The sequence below is a fragment of the Lynx canadensis genome, chromosome E3 (genome assembly GCF_007474595.2).
Source record: "Lynx canadensis isolate LIC74 chromosome E3, mLynCan4.pri.v2, whole genome shotgun sequence".
In the NCBI taxonomy this organism is placed as follows: Eukaryota; Metazoa; Chordata; class Mammalia; order Carnivora; family Felidae; genus Lynx; species Lynx canadensis.
In genome coordinates, this window is record NC_044318.1 from 17,823,746 (window position 1) to 17,844,878 (window position 21,133).

The window sequence follows — 21,133 nt, forward strand, 5'->3', positions numbered from 1 at the left end:
GTGTGCCTATTATATTCTCTCTCTCTTTTATTTATTATTTTTAATGTTTATTTGTGACAGAGAAAGAGAGACAGAGCATGAGCAGGGAAGGGGCAGAGAGACAGGGAGACACAGGATCCGAAGCAGGCTCCAAGCCCCGAGCTGTCAGTGCACAGCCCGACACGGAGCTTGAACCCATGAACTGTGAGATCATGACCTGAGCCGAAGTTGGATGCTTAACCAACTGAGCCACCTAGGTGCCTCCCTCTCTCTCTCTTTTTAAAGTTTTATTTATTTATTTATTTATTTATTTATTTATTTATTTATTTATAAGTAATTTCTATATCCAATGTGGGGCTCAAACTCACAACACTGAGATCAAGAGTTGCATACTCTTCTGACTGAGCCAGCCTGTTAGATTCTCCTACCCAAGAAGGGTCATTGCTCAGCATGACACATTGTTTACACTGGTGAACTGAAAATACTTAACAACTGGCTCTCTGAAAAAAAAATGTATGCATATATATATGCATATATAACTTTATTATATATTTTACTGATAAAAAGGATGTATAGCATATGACTTAAAAATAATAATAATACCTACTCTTTATTGTAAATTTCATACACCTATAATGTCAGTGTGACTTGTTATTTCTTAAAAATTCCACTCATAAGGTTTTATAATTCATAGCAATAATCATGAAATCAAGACTACGAATAAATGCTTGATTAGTATTCAATTCAACAAAGAAGTCACTTATGTCATAGGCCAAGGAGTATAGTTACAATCTAAATGTTATTTTATATTTTTGTTTATAATAACCAGTAAGAAACAATAAAGACATACTTCAGAACTTTACTCAGTCATTAATGATGTGAGTAACTTCTCTGAATAACTGAATGATAATTTTCAATACTGGAAAGAATATGTCCTCAATTCCCTGTGTTTTCACAGTGTCACAGATATAGAGATGACAGTTTGGAGTTTCAGCTGCATGGTTAACATTTTCTTTATTACTTTCTTAAGTCTAGACCAGAGGTTGGCACACCTCTTTTGGCCTATGAACCAAATCCAACATGTGGTGTCTTTTTATACTGTCTGAGATCTAAGAATAATTTTTGTATTTTGAAAGACTTGTCAAACAAATAATTGTTGTGTGACAGGAACTGTATGTGACTCAGAAGACAAAAATATTATCTGGCTCTTTATAGAAAAAGTTTGCCAACCCCTGGTCTAGACAATCAACAAAACAAAACAATACTATATACTGATTTCCATGGCATAAATACATCCACTATAGCTAATTTCAGGCTGTAAATGTGATATTACTGAACACAGATTTAGGGGGAGAGATGATCAGTATCATGCCATTATAAAATTAAAAAACAAAACACATAATCGTAACACCATATGCACATATTGTATCACCATACAGATATGGCAGGTATTAATAACATTAAAAGCATAAATAACAGTAAAATGTAGCAACTAGAAAGTAATGTTTTGAGTACTTATCACTTTTGTTTTTAATATCATTTAATCATAAACTTAAGTATATTAATTTTTAACAATTTCTGTGTTTAAATTTTTTTCAGTGTGTATTTATTTTTGAGAGAGAGACAGAGTGTGAGTAGGGGAGGGGCAGAGAGAGAGGGAGACACAGAATCCGAAGCAGGCTCAGGCTCTGACCTGTCAGCACAGAGCCCAACGCGGGGCTCAAACCAAGAACTGTGAGATCATGACCTGAGCCAAAGTCGGACACTTAACTGACTGAGCCACCAAAGCACCCCCCCCCCCGCTTTTTATTTACTTTATTTTTTTAACAATTGCTGTGTTTAAAACCCAGCCTGAGAAATTCCTGAAAAGTTGATAATGGCTTTTTTTTTTTTTAATTTTTTTTTCAACGTTTTTTATTTATTTTTGGGACAGAGAGAGACAGAGCATGAACGGGGGAGGGGCAGAGAGAGAGGGAGACACAGAATCGGAAACAGGCTCCAGGCTCCGAGCCATCAGCCCAGAGCCCGACGCGGGGCTCGAACTCACGGACCGTGAGATCATGACCTGGCTGAAGTCGGACGCTTAACCGACTGCGCCACCCAGGCGCCCCGATAATGGCTTTTACCAGCCAGGATGAGCAGGCTCCAGCCTACCACGGGGTGTACATCATAATAGTACTCAATGGGTTGCCACTTGGTCTGTTGGTGGGTATGTTCAGTAAGAATTGGAAGCAGTGTAGGTAGAGTAGACCTGATTCATATTCTGAGTTCTCTGATCCAAGCCAGGGTGTTGCAGTAAGAGAATACAAAATGGTGTATTTCCTGCATTTTTTTCATTTCGCTTTTCCTGAAATCAGCAAAGTTCTTTCCAAGCCTGGAGATAAGGACAACTAGGGATGGGGATATGACTGTATTATCTTTCAGAATGGTCTATTAATCATAAATCCACACTCAATCCTGAAGGGAGAGCTAAAGGTGGTGAAGAAGTTTGAACTTGCGCAAACTTTAATGTTTATTTTTGAGAGAGAGAGAGAGACACACACACAGAGCACAAGTGGGGGAGGGACAGAGAGAGACACACACACACACACACAGAATCCAAAGCAGGTTCCAGGCTCTGAGCTGACAACACAGAGCCCAATGTGGGGCTTGAACCCATGAACCATGAGATCATGATCTGAGCTGAAGTCAAACACTCAACCGGCTGAGCCACCCAGGCACCCTAAACTTGTGCAAACTTTAATATGCAGAGTGTCCCATGAGGAAAGAGTCAGTGAACTTGAAGATATGTCAGTAGAAATTACTCAAGCTGAAACACAAAGAGAGTGAGAATCAAAAAGAATAGAGCACCCAAGAGACTTGAGACAATATATAATAGTCAAATGTACATTTTAATGGAATTCTTCCCACTCCAAAAGAGAACAGAACAGGTTAGAAAAAATATTTGAAAAGACGATAGCCAAGAATTTTCAAAAAAATAATGAAAGACATCAAACCCAGAAGTTCAAGATCCAAGTAGCTCAGAGAACCAGGAAAATACCACGATAAATATTGAAAACCCCATCAAACATACAAAACAAAAACACCTAGACACATCATATTCAAACTGATGAGAGCCAAAGATAAAGATAAACCACTGAAGGTAGCCCAAGATATAAGATACATTACATAGAGAGGAACAAAAATAAGATGAGCAGCACACTCTTCACCATAAATAATGGAAGACAGAAGGCAATGTAATGACATCTTTAAAATATGAAAGAAAAAAACTGTCAACCTAAATTTTTATACACAAGGCAAATATCTTTAAAAATTAAGTGAGGGTTGCCTGGGTGACTCAGTCAGTTAGGCTTCTGCCTCGGTTTTGGCTCAGGTCATGATCTCACGGTTCGTGGGAGCCTGCATCAGGCTCTGCGTGGACAGCATGGAGCCTGCTTGGGATTCTGTCTCTCCTCTCTGCCCCCCAAAATAAATAACTAACATTTTAAAAAGTAAGTGAAATAAAGACTTTCAGACAAACAAAAGGCTGAAAGTTTCATTACCAGCAGATGTGCATTACATGAAGTGTTCAGGAAGTTACCAGATAGAAACTTGGGTCTAAACCAAGGAATAAAGATCTCTAGAAATGGTTAAAATGGAGGTAAATACAAAAGACTTCTTTTTTCTTATTTTATAATCATTTAAAAATTTTTATTTATTTTTTTATTTTCAGAGAGAGAGAAAGAGAGTGTGAGAGAGGGGTGGAGGGAGAGAGAATCTCAAGCAGCCTCCATGCTCAACACAGAGCCTGATGTACAGCTCAATCCCACAACCCAGGGATCACAACCTGAGCCAAAATCAAGAGTTGGACACTCAACTGACTGAGCCACCCAGGTGCCCCTTATTTTTAATCACTTTATTTTTATTAAATTTTTAAAAATGTTTTATTTATTTTTGAGAGAGAGAGAGAGAGCATAAGTGGGGAGGGGCAGAGAAAGAGGGAGACACAGAATCTGAAGCAGACTCCAGGCTCTGAACTGTCAGCACAGAATCCAATGTGGGGCTCAAAGCCAAGAAGCCTGCGATCATGACCTGAGCCCAAGTCAGACCCTTAACTGACTGAGCCACCCAGGCTAAACCACTTTAAAAGGTGACTAAGGATCACTCATACATTGCTGGTGAAAATGTCAAGTGGTACAGCCACTCTATAAGACATTTGGCAGTTTCTTATAAAACTAAACATATAATTATAATGCAACATAGCAATTGCACTTTGGAGCATTTATCCCAGAGAAATGAAAACTTACATTTACACAATTCCTTCAACAGATTAATGGTTAAACAAACTGTGATACATAGAAACCATGGAATACTACTTAGCAATAAAAGTTAAACTATTGACACACACATCAACTTGGATGATTTTCCAGGGAATTATACTGAATGAAAAAACCCAATCACAGAAGGTTACATACCATATGATTCCATTTATGTAACATTTGTTGAAATGAAAACATTTTAGAAATGGAGAGCAGATTAATGGTAGCCAGAGGTTTAAGATGGGAATGGGAAGTGATAAGGATGATCATAGTTATAAAAGGGCAACACATGGGGCGCCTGGGTAGCTCAGTCAGTTAAGCATTTAACTCTTGATTTTGGCTTAGGTCATGATCTCACAGTTCGTGAGGTCAAGCCCTGTGTTGGGCTCTGTGCGGACAGTGGGGAGCCTGTTTGGGATTCTCTCTCCCTCTCTGTCTGCCTGTCCCCTGCTCATGCCCTCTCTCTCTCAAACTAAATAAACGTTTAAAAAAATAAAAAATAAATAAAAGGGCAACACAAGCAATCCTTGTGGCAATGAAATTGTTCCGTATCTTGACTATGGTGGTGGACAGACGAACGTACATGTGATAAAATTGTATGGAACTAAACACACACACACACACGTAAAACTATCTAAAAGATTAATGGAATGTTAACAGTGTCAAAATCCTCGTTGTGATATGTGCTATCTAATTTGTAAGATGTTACCTTTAGGATAAACTGGGTAAAGATTACATGGGATGATTCTGCACTATTTCTTACTACAGCATGTGAATCCACAATTATCTCAATAAAATTTTCAATAAAAGATAATTGACTATCTAAAGTAAAAATAGCAGCAGTGTATTTGGGAATTACAGTACATGCAAAAATAAAATATAGGACAACAATAATCTAAAAGATTAGAGGGAAGAATTTGTCATCTATTGTTAAAAGGTTCTTACACCATATGGAAGAAGTATATTATTATTTTAAGGTAGGATGTGATTAATTTTAGATGTATATTATAAACTTTAGACCAACCATTACATATATATATTAAAAATTTTTTTTAATGTTTATTTACTTTTGAGAGAGAGAGAGACAGAGTACGAGTAGGGGAGGGGCAGAGAGAGAGGAAGACACAGAATCTGAAGCTCCAGGCTCTGAGCTGTCAGAACAGAGCCCAAGATGGGGCTTGAACTCACAGACTGCAAGATCATGACCTGAGCTGAAGTTGGATGCTCAACGAACTGAACTATCCAGGCGCCCCATAAATATATATATATTTAAACTGAGGCATGAATAATAAGCCTATAGTGGAAATAGCATAATAAAAATTAATCATCCTAAAAGCAGGCAGAAAAAGCGGAAAGAGGGCCAAGAATGGAACAGAGAAAACAACTAGATGTTAATCAATATTACATTAAATACAAATGGTCTAAATATACCAATTAAAAAACAGAAATTATTGATTGGATTAAAAACAAAACAAGATCCAACTACATGATATGTACCAAAAAATCCGCTTCCAATATGAAGACACAGGTATGTTTAAAGACGAAGGACCAAAAATATAACACGTAAGCAGTAATCCAAGGAAAGTTGGAATGGCCATGTTAACATTTAAGTCAACTTCAAAAGAAGGAATATTACCAGGGATAAAGAGAGAGCTTACCTAGTAATAAGTGGATCAACTTACCAATAAAATGTAATAATCCTAAATATGTATGTACTTAATAATGGAGCTTCAAAATGCATGAAGCAAGGGGAGCCTGGGTGGCTCAGTTGGTTGAGCGTCCGACTTCGGCTCAGGTCATGATCTTGCAGTTTGTGATTTCAAGCCCCACATTGGGCTCTGTGCTGACAGCTGGGAGCCTGGAGCCTGCTTCATATTCTGTGTCTCCCTCTCTCTCTGCCCCTCCCCTGTTTGTGCTCTGTCTCTGTCTCTCAAAAATGAATAAATGTAAAAAAAAAAAAAAATTTAATGCATGAAGCAAAAAACTAATAGAAGTGAATGGAGAAATAAACAAATCCATAATTTTATAATTTTTTAAATAATACTTTTTAAGTAAACTCTACCCCCAATATGGGGCTCAAATTCACAACTCTAAAAACAAGAGTTGCATGTTCTACCAATTGAGCCAGCCAGGTGCCCCCCAAAATCCACAATTTTAGGTGGGAATTCACTTCTTAGTAATCAATAGGGCATTTAGAAGGAAAATCATTAAAGATATAGAAGTAAACAATACCATCAAGAAACTTGACCTAGTTGCCATTTATAGAACAGCTTGCCCAACAACAGCAGAATACACGTTCTTTTCAAGTGCAAATGAAATATTTAGCAAGTTAGAACATCTGGGCAGTAAAAGAAATAACGGGGTGCCTGGGTGGCTCAGTTGGTTAAGTGTCTGACTTCGGCTCAGGTCATGATCTCACGGCTGTGAGTTCGAGCCCCTCGTCAGTCTCTGTGCTGACAGCTCAGAGCCTGGAGCCTGCTTCAGATTCTGTGTCTCCGTCTTTCTCTGCCCCTCCCCCATTCGCACTCTGTCTCTCTCTCTCAAAAATAAATAAACATTAAAAAAAATTAAAAAAGAAATAACAACACATATGAAAGAAGTCATATAAAGTATGTCTTCTGATTATAATGATATATTCAATTAGAAACCAATAACCTACCTGGGAAATCCCCCCCCAAATCTGGAAGTTAAAAACACACTTTTAAATAACTCATGGATTAAAGAAAAAGTCAGCAAGGAAACTGGAACATATTTTGAATTGAACAAAAATGAAAACATGATACAGTATATCAAAATTTGTGGAATGCAATGAGAGCAGTGCCTAGAAGGAAGTCTGTGGCATTAAATGAATATGTATATATATTATACATATGTGCCTATATATTATATATAAATAAAAGAAGGGTCTGAATTAATAATCTATGTTTCCACCTTAGGAAACAAACAAACAAAAAAGAGCAAATTAAACCCAAATCAGGCAGGAGGAAATAATAAACATCAGAAATCAATAAAATTGAAAACAGATGCCTGTTTGGTTATCACCAAAAAGATTAGAGATAAAAAATGCTGGTGAAGATGTGGAGAAAAGGGATCCCTGTGGACTCTTGATGGCAATGTAAACTGGTGCAACCACTGTGGAAAAGAGCATGGAGGTTCCTCAAAAATCTGAAGATAGAACAACCATATGATTCAGCAATTCTACTTCTGGGACTACATCTGAAGGAAAAGAAAACACTATGTTGAGATATCTGTACCTCCATATGCACTGCAGTATTCTTTACAATAGCCAAGACAGGGAAAACAATCTAAATGTCCATAGACAGATGAATAGATAAAGTTTTGGTATATATATATGCAATGGAATTTAGCCATAAAAAGAAGGAAATCTTACCATTTGTGACAACACAGATGGATCTTGAGGGCATTATGCTAAGTGAACTAAAACAGGGAAAGAGAAATACTATAGGCTCTCACTTATATGTGGAATCTAACAAACAAAAAACCAACGACCAAAAAAACAACAAAAAAACCCCAGAAACTCACAGAAAAACAAAACAAAACAAAAGAAAATTCACAGAAAAAGAGAAGATTTGTGGTTTCCAGAGGCAGGGGTGGGAAAGGAGGAATTGGAGGAAGGTGATCAAAAGGCACAACCTTCTAGTTATAAGATAAATAAGTACTCAGGATGTAATGTACAACATGATGATTGTAGTTAACACTGCTGTAGGGTATATTTGAAAGCTGTTAAGAGTAAATCCTAAGAGTTCTTACACAAGGAAAAACACATTTTCTTTCTTTTTTTTCTTTTTGTAACTATATGAGGTGATGGATGTTAACTAATTGTGATGATCATTTCATAATATATGTAAGTCAAGACGTTATGCTGTATACCTTAAACTTACACAATGCTGTATGTTGGTTATATCTCAGTAAAACTGAAAGAAAAAGAGGGATGCCTGGGTGGCTCAGTGCATTAAGCGTCCAACTCTTGATTTTGGCTCAGGTCATGATCTCACAGATCATGGGATCGAGTCCTTCCTGGGGCTCTGCGCTGATAGGGTGGAACCTGCTTGGGATTCTCTCTCTCCCTATCACTCTGCCCCTCCCTCACTTGTGTTGTGCACGTGTGCTCTCTCTCTCTCTCTCTCTCTCTCTCTCTCCCAAAATAAACTTAAAACTAAAAGAAAGAGGTATCTGCACTCCCATGATCGTTGCAGTATTAGTCACAATATCCAAGTATGGAAACAACCTAAGTGTTCGTTGATGGATGAATGGATAAAGATGTGATATAGATACAGAGATTATTCAGCCATAAAAAAGAAGGAAGTCTCATCATTTGCACCAACATGGATGAACCTGGAGGACATTATGCTACGTGAAGTAAGCCAGAACAGAAAGACAAATACTGGTATGGTTTCACTTATAAATGGAAGCTTAAAACATTGAACCAGAGAACAATGGTTGCCATGGCATGAGGGTGTGGAAGTAGAGAGATGTTGGTCCAAAGGCACAATATTTCAGTTATAATAAATTCTGGGAATCTAATGTAAAAAATGGTGACTATAGTTAATAACACTATATTATACACTTGAAATTTGCTAAGAGTAGCTCTTAAGTGTTCTCACCACATATGCACACAAAGGTACCTATGTGAGGTGATGGATGTGTTAATGAACTTAATTATTATAATTATTTCATAATTTATATGTATGTTAAATCATCCAATTGTACACCTTTAAAAAATCATGTTGTACAATCTACATATACACAATTTTTACTTGTCAATGATACCTCATCAAGTCTGGGAAAAAAAAATTAACTCCTGATCTTTGAAAGACATTGTTAATAAATGAAAAGGTAAGCCACAGTCTGGGAGAAAATATTTGCAAAATCCATATTTCATAAAAGACTTGCATGTAGAGTATTTTAAAAAGACTCTCAACCAATTAAAAGATAAGAAACAACCCAATAAAAAAGGGGCAAATGTTTGAACAGACATTCCACCAAAGAAGAGCTACAGATGGAAAGTAAGTACATGAAAAGATCTTTAACACTATTGGTTATCAGGAAAAGGCAAATTAAAACCACAGTGAAGGAGTGTCTGGGTGGCTCAGTCAATTAAGTGAACAACTCTTGATTTCCGACCAGGTCATGATCTCACAGTTCATGAGATCAAGCCCTGTATCAGATTCTGTGCTGATAGCGTGGAGCTTGGGAGCTTGGGATTCTCTCTCTCTCCTTCTCTCTCTCTGCCCCTCCTCTGCTCATGCTCTCTCTCTCTCTCAAAATAAATAAATAAACATTAAAAGAAAAATAAAACCACAGTGAAATACCACTACATAACTACTGGACTGGCTAAAATAAAAACTGACAATACCATGTGCTGACAAGATTGTGGAGCACCTAGAACTCTCATACAGTCCTGGAAGAATTAAAATGGCACAGCTGCTTTAGAAATCAGTTTTGACAGCTTATTAAAAAAGTTAAATAGACATAGAATCTGACATAGAATCCAGAAATCCCATTGCTAGCTATTTGCTCAAGAGAACCAAAAACTGTGTTCACAAAAAACATGTACACAGTTGTTTATGGCAGTTTAGTCATGATCACATACATAAAAAAAACTGGAAGTGACTCAAATGTCCTTCAGCTGTTTAACAGGGAAACAGATTGTGGTACAATCATATCATGGAATGACATATGTCAGTAAGAAGACAGATTTACTGATACATCAGCATGAATGAATGCCAAGTGCACAATGCTGAATGGAAGAGAAGCCAGACTCAAAGATTACCTAACTGTATGATTCCATTTAAATAATATTCTGGAAAGGGTAAAACTTTCAGGGGAGCAAACACATTAGTGGTTGGCAGAATCTAAGATGGGGAGAGAGGTTGACTACAAGGGACACAGGGAATTTTTTTAAGGAATGGAAATATTCTGTATTTTGATTGTGGGTATTGGTCGCAACCCTTGTATGCATTTGTCAAAACTCAAACTGTATACTATACAGGGTGAATTACTGGACTTAAAAAATATTTATAGAACACAGAAATTGTCTTCATTTTATTTCTGGAAGATTGTTTTGAAGTGATTACACAAGTGACATTTGACTTGCTATTCAGAAAGTCAAATGGTTATCTCAACACTTTTAGGGTATCTCAACACTTTAAAAATAATTACCTCATTAACAATGTCATGACTATTGAATACTGTTTTATTAACACTTTTTATTAAAGTACATATTGCTTCTGGGGCACCTGGGTGGCTCAGTGGCTGAAGCACCCGACTTTGGCTCAGGTCATGATCTCACAGTTTGTGAGTTCGAGCCCTGTGTCAGGCTCTCTGATGTCAGCCCAGAGCCTGTTTCAGATGCTCTGCCTCCCTCCTTCTCTGCCCAACCCCCACTAGCTTTCTTGCTCTCTCAAAAAAACAAATACACATTAAAAAAAAAAAGAACATAGTGCTTCTGCTAAGGACCTCTTCCCCACCTTCTTCCTGTGAATCATGTTAAAGCTTTCTGATTTACAGCAAGATTCTGAATCAGTACACCTCGAATGACCCAGGAACCTGCAGTGTAACTAACACCACCCGGGATTCTGATGCTCCTGGGCTGAGGATGGCTAAAACACTAGGAGGCAGTAGAGCATTGTGTGAAGAATGTGGGTTCTGAAATTAGACCGCCTGCTTTAAAATCCTGCCTCAACCACTCACTGGCTGTGCAATAGAAGCTTTATATGCCTTGGTTTCTTCCTCTGTAAAAAAAAAAAAAAAAGAAAAGAAAAAAAGAAAGAAAAGAAATAACAACAGTATCAACCTTCTTAGATTATATTGAGGATTAAAAGAGATGACACGGGAATGTAGGTGGCTTAGTTGGTTAAGCATCTGACTTGGGCTCAGTCACGATCTCACGGTCCACGAGTTCCACCCGTGTTGGGCTCTGTGCTGACAGCTCAGCTGGAGCTTGCTTCCAATCTGTGTCGCCCTCTCTCTCACTGCCCCTTCCCCGCTTGCACTCTCTCTCTCAAAAAATAAACTTAAAAAAAGAAAAAAAGAGATGACACATGGGGATGCCTGGGTGGCTCAGTCAGTTAAGCGTCCCACCCTTGATTCTGGCTCAGGTCCTTTCGTCATGATCTCACAGTGGTGAGATAGAGCCTCCCCCCACCTCCCACTGCAGGGCTCTGCGCTGAGCTAGAGTCCTGCCACCAGTCCTGCCACTCTCGTGCATTAAGCATAGAGCCTGCTTATGATTCATTCTCTCCCTCTCCTTCTGCCCCTCCGCAAGTTGGGTGTACATGCATACGTGCTCTCTAAAAAAAAAGAAAACAATTTAAAAAAAATAAAGAGATGACACACGTTAAGTTACCTACCACAATGTCTGGCATCTATTGTGAGCCATTGTTGTTTTCAGTGGCCTGGGTGGTACTCTTGCAATGCTCTTTTTCATAAAGAGTGAGGCTGTGGCCCAGATCTAGAATTTCATGCGGTAGAAATATGTTCATTTTCGTTCCTACTTTTCCTAATGAGTGCCTCCTCCCAGGGGACTGGGCAAGCCTCACACTAAGTGGGAGAGTGACTGATATTGGGAGGAGAAAATGTAAGGATTTTGGTTTCAGATCATAAGAAGCTGACAATTTGTCAAGCACACAACTGTCAAGACGAAAGATGGCTCTACTTACAAACTTTGTCACAGGTATGTACGACTTGCTGTAAATTATTTCCTATTTTGTGGAGTGCTATGGGACTGAATTTGTGAGATTTCTTGTTAAAGTGTGTGGGAAAACAAAATTATACCACTTCTCTTGTGTACTATGTAAGTATAGGTATGTTCATATTATCACTTGGGGAAATATCCACAGAACCCATAATTCATGAAAGAAAGTAAGCAGGTGAAGGAACAGATCCCGTAACTGGAAGAGTCTCTAATCCAGGTGCATATGCACAGGTGGTCTTTATTAATTACCATTTTTACAACAAAATAATGAAACTTATGTGATTTTACGAGGTCACATTGAAAATGTCGGAGATGTAACTAGAATTTGAGTTTCCTGTCTCTTGGTGTGAGTGTTCACCCTGTTTTTGATGATAAAGATGAGAGTTGGATAAATGGAAATGGGGTTCAGGGATGAGGAATGTGGGGTGGGGCAAGAAAGACCTTGAAAGAGAACCACAGCATGCCTCAACAATCTGGGATGTTCTCATCCCTATCAATTGCACTTTTCAGGCAAGTGAGGTCTGTCTGATATTTGTTGGGTGAAGCACATCCAACCATGTGGTGAGCATGGAATGAGGGATGTGGCCATTTAGAATGATGTTAATGGACGATGTCATGGAGCCTGGATAAAATGGATGCACCCATCACCATCCACACAGAGAGACATGTGCAGCATTGAGCAAAGTGAAGGATACTGTCTCCTGGGCTGATGATGGAGATCCACTACCAAATCAGCCTGCCTTTCCATTTCCCAAGGCTGACACAACTCCTCCCCACCTCTACCCCCAATGAGCTGTTTTTTTCTGTAGATATGTTATGATCTTCCTTCAGTCAATCTGCAATCAAGTCTTGGCTTCGGGACCTGACCGAACTCACAACCCTGAGATCAAGACCTGAGCTGAGATCGAGTCAGATGCTTAACTGACTGAGCCACCCAGGCACCACAACAGACCTGCCTTTTTATTTTTTTTTTAATATTTTTTAATGTTTATTCATTTTTGAGAGACAGAGACAGAGCACACGTGGGGGAGGGGCAGAGAAAGAGGGAGACAGAATCCGGAGCAGGCTCCAGGCTCTGAGCTATCAGCACAGAACCTGACACGGGGCTTGAACTCACGAATCGCGAGGTCATGACCTGAGCTGAAGTTGGACGCTTAACCAACTGAGCCACCCAGCAGCCCCAGACCTGCCTTTTTAAAAGGTGACTTTATGGGGCACCTGGGTGGCTCAGTCTGTTGAACGTCCAACTTCGGCTGAGGTCATGATCTCATAGTTTGTGGGTTTGGAACCCATGTTGGGCTCTGTGCGGACAGCTCAGAACCTGGAGCCTGCTTTGGATTCTGTATCTCCTTCTCTCTCTGCCTCTCCTTCACTCGTACTCTGTCTCTATGTCTCAAAAATAAAGAAACGTTAAAAAAAAAGGTGACTTTACATTTCTTTTTTCTAATCCATTATACATACACAGCAATTTTATTTCTGTATTTCCAGAATTTATTTCAGGGCAATATTAATGATCAGCTGCATGGGGGGAGGGGGGGGCTGGGTGGCTAGGTCATTAAGCATTTGACTTTAGCTCAGGTCATGATCTCAAAGTTTGTAAGTTCGAGTCCCACATCGGGTAAGCATGAGCCCCTCTTGGGGTGAGTACAGCCCTGCTTTGAGTAAAACACGAGCCCAGGGTGAGCCGTGCTTCTCTCTTCCTCTCTCTCTCTCTTTCTGCCCTTCGTGGGATTCTCTCTCTCTGCCCCTCACTCACTTGCACCCTCTCTCTCTCAAAAAAAAAAAAAAAAATCAACTGTATGTACTGCCTATCATGTCAAAATGATCTGACTTAATTTTTTCCCTAAAACATCTTTGGGGGTGCCTGGCTGGCTCAGTTGGTAGAGTATGTAACTCTTGTTGATCTCTGGGTCATGAGTTCGAGCCCCATATGTGACACAGAGTTTGCTTAAAATTAAAAATTCTTTAAACTATAATATATGTCAAAAATATAATGTATTCCTGATACTTGTGTCCAAATATAAATTCTAAATGAGGAAAAGAGCTAATAAATATTAAATGTTCTCAAATATGATTTGACATGTATCATGTATACATATTCCTATGTATATGTTGCTGTTTATAGTATGACAATGGAGAAATTCCCATTCATTTATCAACCAGGACGTTGGAGACTCTAAAAATTAATCCATTGTTCTATCAAAGTCTACAGGGATAACTTAAGGCTTTTTTACATAAAGCCTCATTCCATTGAATCATTATGATGAGCATTGTAGATGTGGTGAAAATTATCTATAAATATGTCTCCTTATGAAAATAAAAACAGTGCATGTATAACCTAAGGCAATTTGTTTAAAATTATGTCTGTCTAAAAACAGCACATTTGGCTCCAATATCATTTATAGTTTTGGTTATAAAATGGACTTTTCCTGGAGGGAGAATAGCCTGTTCTATATTCACAAACTACACTTTAGTGAGGTCCTTGAGCAAAGCTGGCTTCTCCCACCCCACCCGCCAGAACTGGTGTGGGAGGCTGGAGGAAGAGGGTGGAATCTGAGCTCTGTTAGTGGAAGGAAAAGCTAATGGCCTTTAATGCCTGTCCCTGCCATATCTAAAACTTTACTTGAAAGACTTGAGGACAGAAAGCTAATGAACTTGAAATAAGCTTTCTACTGTGGAATAGCTTAATAGCTGTTTGCAGTATTGACTCTCGATTTTAGGAAACTGTATGGAACAAAGGATGTTTGTTGGTAAGGGGAAACTATGAACTGAAGGAAAACAGCTGTGGGGGTTTCAAAATGCTGAGGTTTTGGATATTTAATAGTCAAATGCCTTTCTTCTGGGTTTAATGATTTGTAGGCACAACACGTTTAAGGAAGATCCTAGGTTAAGTTGTAAAGCAAACTCACATTAGTTGTGGCCATTAAAAAAAAATCAATCACTGTTTTTACCAGAGAAGGGAGATAGTTTTGTCTGATTTTCAGGTTGCTTGACTGCTCAAGTATCCTCTTTCATAAACGTATTCTTCCTCATTCTCAGACCAGTATGTGGTTGTGCAAAAATAAAATAGTCATCGTCTTTCATGCCAGCAGAGATGTGGTTCTGTGCTATGTTATACAAACTCTTTAAGATCACTTATGTTTATGTATGCACATATATATTTTGTCTACTATGAAATATTTAGATTTTGTTTTAAAGCTTTCTCATTGTACCGTGCAATTTTTTCATGTATTTCATATAAACCATAAGTTTGAGTGTTTTATAGTTTCAAAACAAGTATATGAAAACACAGTGGCATGAAGTGACATGGCACACTGGGTGGAGAGGAAGTGGCCATTCATAAGACCAAACCCACATACATGCAGGAGACAGCAATTATGAGGCCAAGGATAGGGATGTTTTGAAAATATACTTAAAACGAGATCAAAGATCTTTGGACCTTTGAAAATATCCCAGAAAGTGAATGAAAAACAACAGCCTTCTCTCTTTTTTCAGAGCTCTGACTCAGACCTCCTACTAGAAGGACACTGCAGAGTTGAAATATGTATTTTTAAATAATACACATATTCCTCTAAGTGAGTTAAACTATTATGTGCAGATTTTCTCGAAGGGTCCTAAAAGCAGTCATGTAGATGTACAACATAATTACATAGGTGGCCACCGCGAGTCTTCACATCCCAGAAGGCTCCAAGAGCACCCCTACTTCTTTTCTCACAACTACTAGGCGCATCTATAATCTAGAGGAACTTGGGCAACTCGGAAGCTCTCAAGCTTAGCAAGGAGATGTCAAAACGAGGGCCATGATGCCACACTTCCTCATACTTCAGCTTTCCCTGAACACTCCATTCCCCACACCCCAGTCAAGTCAGATCCCTCTGTTCTAAGTTCTAACAATATCCAATTCTTTTCTAGCACTCAGCCTTTTGTAATTATATATTTTTGATTATTTGGGCAGGTCTGCCTCCCTACTAGACAGACAGACAGCAAGCTGTATGAGGGTGAGGCACTGTGTTTCTATTCCACTTAGTTTCGAGCCTAGCGTGTGGCATGTATTCGATAAATGTTAATTGACCACATAAAAGTGCTATTTGTCTTTCTGCTGTTATTCCTGACATCAACTGAGACAGGTATGAGATTGCCATGGTGTGGGGTAGAGGGAAGCCGCAGGGTTCAGAAGATTGTAAGCAGGTGAAATGCCATGGTTGGTGTGGAGTTCTATATCAGAGAGGGAAAGGCTTTCCTACTAAGACAGTCATCCTTCACAAGTAAATGACTTCTATGTGCTGCCTGATTTTGTAATTTTAGGTTTGAATGTTTTTTAGATTTGTGTTCTCTTTCCTCTTCTCATCTTTCCTCCCTTAGTCCCAAGTCTCAGGAAGGAGCCTGGGAATAAACACATAATGAGGAGGAGCTCTCATCAAGGGCTCTAAGGGAATGTTTTATGGAGAGTAGCTTTGCAGAGATCACGGTTATGTTAGGACCGAACATCCTTATTATGATAATCTTGGTTGAGACTTTAAGATCATCTGATTCTCGTAGGTGTATTATGAAGTAGGCAGTTCAGAATCATGGCCCTTAGTTTATGGATAAGGAAAAGGGGTCATCAGAAGAGGTTGAATTATCCATGTTATAATGAAAAGAAGAGCAAATTAACATTTCTGGAGAGCTTCGTGCATCTTGAGGCACCTGTATATTTAGAATAGTCCTTTATATTTAGAATATATAATCTTTTATATTTAGAATATATACTTTAATCATTACTACATCCCCATGAGATAGGTAACCATTATTATTATTCCCATTTCACAGATGAGGAAAGTGAGACCTACAGCAATCAAGTTATTTGCCTCAAACTGCATTACCAAGAAGCATAGAGCCAGGCTTCAAACCCAGCTGGTCTGTCTCAAACCAGTATGCTGATGAGTTAGCACTGGGAGATCTCCAAGAGTACATTGTGTTATTTGTACTTGCCTCTATAGGTAACTCCTGGTTTAATATTGCTACTTTATGTTGCCAATTTTTTTCTAACCTGTTTGCAGTTTCACCTGAATTTAGAATTTATCAAGCAGAGATCACAGTGATCACTGTGTATGACTGAAATTATATCAACCAAGTTCAGATAAAAAATGCCCTGTTTACTAATGAAAAAAAATGTCAGGGTGCCTGGGTGGCTCAGTCGGTTGAGCGTCTGACTCTTGATTTTGGCTCAGGTTGTGATCCCAGGGCTGTGGAATGGAGCCCTTAGTGGGGCTCTGTGCTGTGTGTGGATCTTGCTTAGGATTCCCTCCCTCTCTCTCTCCCTCTCTCCCCCTCTCCCCTACTCACACTCTCATTCTCTCTCTAAAAAAATAAATAAAAATAAATTGTTGGATACATTTACTAATTTTATTTTTTGGAGGTGCTCATTGCTTAATTACCACAGGGAACATCTATACTGGGGGAAACTTGTACCATTCTCTGACACGCTACAAAATATTAAGTATAAAAAAGTCCACAAAAACTTGTGATTTTTGAGTGCTTTTTACACTACTTAATCTCTTCAAGGAGAGGACAATGACCAACAGTGACTGGCACATTTTGTGCCTCTACAGATCCAAGTCTCTCTTTTTCTTTTTTTTTTAAAGCTTTTTTTTTTTTTTTTTACGTTTGTTTATTTTGAGAGAGAGAGAGAGGGAGAAAGGTACAGTAGGCAAGGTGCAGAGAGAGAGAATCCTAAGCAGGCTCTGCACTGTCAGCAAAGAGCCTGATGCAGGGCTCCAACTCATAACCCATGAGATCATGACCTGAGCTGAAATCAGGGACCAGATGCTTAACCAACTGAGCTACCCAGGCGCCTGCAAGGCTCTCCATGGGTTCCCTTTACATTAGATTTTGTCACTGAAAAGAGAACATGGATATGTTGTAATTTGTAGCTGATAAGAACAATTACACCAAAAGGTACCCTTGGTTAGAGTTCTAGAGAAGAAAGTGATCCAGACAAGATTTGGGGCCTATGCACAGCACTATGACCCAAGTTCAGTACCTGAGCTCCTGGTCAGGAGGGCAGTGAGCAGAGGTCAATACAGAGGGTGTTATTTCTGTGTTTTTGGAATATTACTGACTGCATTTAAAAGCCACGTTAGAAGGGATATTGGCTGGTTTTCAGCATCTTGTGTTATTTGTGCCTCTGCCCCTCTCCATTATGGATAACTGAGGTTTTTAATTGAGGTTTTAATATACAGTAGTGACATTCTAGTAGATGAAGGAAGGGGGCAGTCCCCGAGGGCAATCTGAACTTCTGCTTAGTATATTTACTCTTGCTGTTTTCCTTCCTCCTCATTTGTAATTCAGGAGGCTCTCTGAGAAGAGAGAGACAACGAAGAGGCTTCTTAGATGGATCGAAGGATCACAAGCTGGGATACCAGGTTCTATGAAAAGGTCTGCTATTGAATTTGCTCTACCTTTAGGCAAATCATTTGATCATGTTGTGCTTTGGTTTCTTCCTGTGTTTGCTAAGTGTAAATAACATGTATTTGACTATTTTGTGATTATTATAGACTATTTTAAATGTGTGGGTGATTTATTTTTCCAGGCCAGCTGCTCAGGTATAAAATGAAAATCTGCTCCTTTGAGATGCTAGGCTTCCTGGCTGTCAACTGACCCCCAAATCCTTCAGAGTTCAGTAGGCATCTAGTTCCTTCTTGTTCATCTGACACATTTTGCAGTCTCTGTGCTGTGGCTCCTCAGGTTTACTCTATAGTTGGGGGGCATACCTTTTGTCTTTTTTGTTTTCAGAAATGAAATGTGTCACTTTATATATTCCTACTGCTTTCACCCTCCTCCCCACTCCACCTCTAAAAAGATGAAGGCTGCTTTATCTGACACTGATTGCATGAGACAGGAGGGACAGGTGACATGGTAAACAAACTGAGTTTACCTGGACTGGCTAATATGGTTCCCTTTTGATGACTTGGGCCAGGACCACTACAAGTTTGAACTAGATTTAATAAGGTTCAGGTTCTTTGCCTTTTAGCAGGAAGCAGGTAACATACTGAAAAGAGAGAACACAAAGTACCTCCCCTTTCCCCTTTGTGTTTGTTATAGCCTACCTCACATTAGGCAACAAGATGCCCCTGTTCCCAAAAAGTCCCAAGCCAGGATTCTTAGAAGCTAATAAATAAGTTTGTGGGTAAAGTACGATTTTGTTCTTCATCAGTGGATCACCATACCACTGCTTCATAAATGGTAATCTCTGAAGTGCAATACTGGAGTTGACGGTAAGGCTTACTTCTTTTGAACTCAAATAAAATGTATTTACATTATTTCTAGTGCAGTTAAATTAAAAGCAGTTTCCAAACAAACCTGGAAAAGGTGTTGAAGCTAGAGAACCCATGAAATATATTACTCCTTAGTTGTAGCTTGGTGGTAGCAGCAGGAAGAACTTCAGACACAGGAACACGGTGTAACCCTTCGGTTCTGAAACGTTGCTAGGTCTCCTCGTGCTAGAAATGATCAAAGAAACATCCGGGTAAATATTGCTCCCGGAGCTTAGTTCGCTTTAAGAGTGCTGGGTCCAACTTCCATCTGTTAGTTCAAGGAAACAAGCAGCAAGGGCCTCGGATTTGGGGGTCTTCGTTCTTGGGCAGGGTCATCAATACATCAACGTAATACTTGCAGGTACCTGAGCTGCAGTGGCTTCCAACAAAGGCAGAGCTTTCACTGATATCTCTTAGAAACATATAGCCAGCAACTTGCCAGGCTTGGGGAACAGGACTGGGAAGAGCCAAGGGCTTGGTGATATCCTTTCTCCCTAGATTCCAGACCGCTTTGTAGCTCCTGCGGAGCAGGGTGGAGGCCCTTGGGGTGGGGGTCTGGCTCTTCGGCTCTAAATGTAAATAAGAAGCCACGCAGCTGAGCCAGTGACAGTTAAGAACTGGTAGCGTCCGTCTCAGGCAAGGTGTTGGTCTGACAGTCTGGACGTACGAACGGCAGGAGACTCCCTCTCCTCACCCTCGGGTCAATCTGCACAACCAGGTTAAGTCCTGCCGGGGTCGGGGTGGGGGGGTTGGGGGAAGGGAATGAGGCGCCCAGAGGCAACGACTAAGGCGAGGAGAGACCAGAAGTCCTAAGGACACCACCTTGGAGGGACCGGGAGGCTTCAGTAACTGCCTTCGGAAGTATCGCCCTTGCCGTATAAAATGAAAATCATCTCCGCCATTACGCGAAGCCGCGGCCCAGACAGGAGGCGGGGACGCGCGCCTGGCGAATGCGCGCTCCCTTTGTCCCGCCTCCCGGCCGGCGGCTCAATCCGTGCGGGAGCGCGCTTCGGCCGCTCCTAAGTGCTCCGGGTGGAAACTGGCGCCGGCGGCGGTTGCGTTCCGCGGGCGGAAAGGAAGGGGGAGGTGGGAAGGCTGTGCGCCGCCCGCTCCTCCCCACCCCCCGCCTCGGCCCTGAAGGGGCTGGATGGGCAAGTTGGGCGCGATGGCTCGAGTCCGGGCGGCGGCGGCGGCGGCCGGAGGCGGCGGCGCCTCCTCCTCCTCGCCCCGGCGCCGGCGGTGATCCGAACGAGCGGCCGCGGCCCCCGATGAGACTGTTCGCGGGCTGGCTGTGCCTGAGCCTGGCGTCCGTGTGGCTGGCGCGGAGGATGTGGACGCTGCGGAGCCCGCTCACCCGCTCCCTGTACGTGAACATGACGAGCGGCCCCGGCGGGCCGGCGGCGGCCGCGGGCGGCAGGAAGGAGAACCACCAGGTACGCGGCCGGGGTCGGGCCCGGGCCCGGCGGGGGCGGGGGCGTGGCGGCCCGGCCTTCCCGCGCTCGGCCCGGCTATTGTGCGGGGCTTCGCGGCGAGAGGGCCTCCCCGGGCCCTCGCCCCGCCGCCTCGGCCCCTCGGAAAGTTTCCCCGACGTCGTCCCCGCCGGGCGCTGGCTCCGCGACCCTCGAGCGTTCGGCCCGGGCCCCGCGGCGCCTTTTGTTCCCGGCCGCGGGCGGACAACGGCCTCCCGTTCCTTCCCGGGCCCGGGTGTGGGCGCCCCGGCGCCCCGCATTGTTCCCGGGTGCCAGGCGGTGATTGCAGGCGCCGGGCGGCACGACGCAGGAACTTTGGGGCGAGCGCGTGGCCACGGGCATCCATCTGGCACCGGGGCCTGCGATGTAAACGAC

General features: G+C 41.2%; 1 protein-coding gene and 1 long non-coding RNA gene across 4 annotated transcripts in view; one reads left to right on the plus strand and one right to left on the minus strand.

Annotated features, from left to right (window-relative positions):
- Positions 1–20,193, minus strand: part of LOC115504500 — a 30,406-nt gene extending 10,213 nt beyond the window's left edge. The window contains exons 1-2 of the long non-coding RNA XR_003965707.1: positions 20,112–20,193; positions 19,336–19,475 (exon numbers count right to left, since the gene is read on the minus strand). This is a non-coding gene — a long non-coding RNA (uncharacterized LOC115504500). The remainder of the gene's footprint in view (positions 1–19,335; positions 19,476–20,111) is intronic.
- The window catches only part of METTL9 (methyltransferase like 9), a 52,307-nt gene continuing 49,492 nt past the window's right edge, over positions 18,319–21,133 (plus strand). Inside the window, exon 1 of one of the 3 annotated variants that reach the window (XM_030301511.1) lies at positions 18,319–18,411. In XM_030301511.1, coding sequence (XP_030157371.1) covers positions 18,367–18,411 — 45 coding nt within the window. In that variant the 5' untranslated portion in view covers positions 18,319–18,366. Of the gene's footprint in view, positions 18,412–20,340; positions 20,723–21,133 lie in introns of those variants that run through there. The other 2 variants (XM_030301510.1, XM_030301509.1) reach the window with 2 other exon arrangements.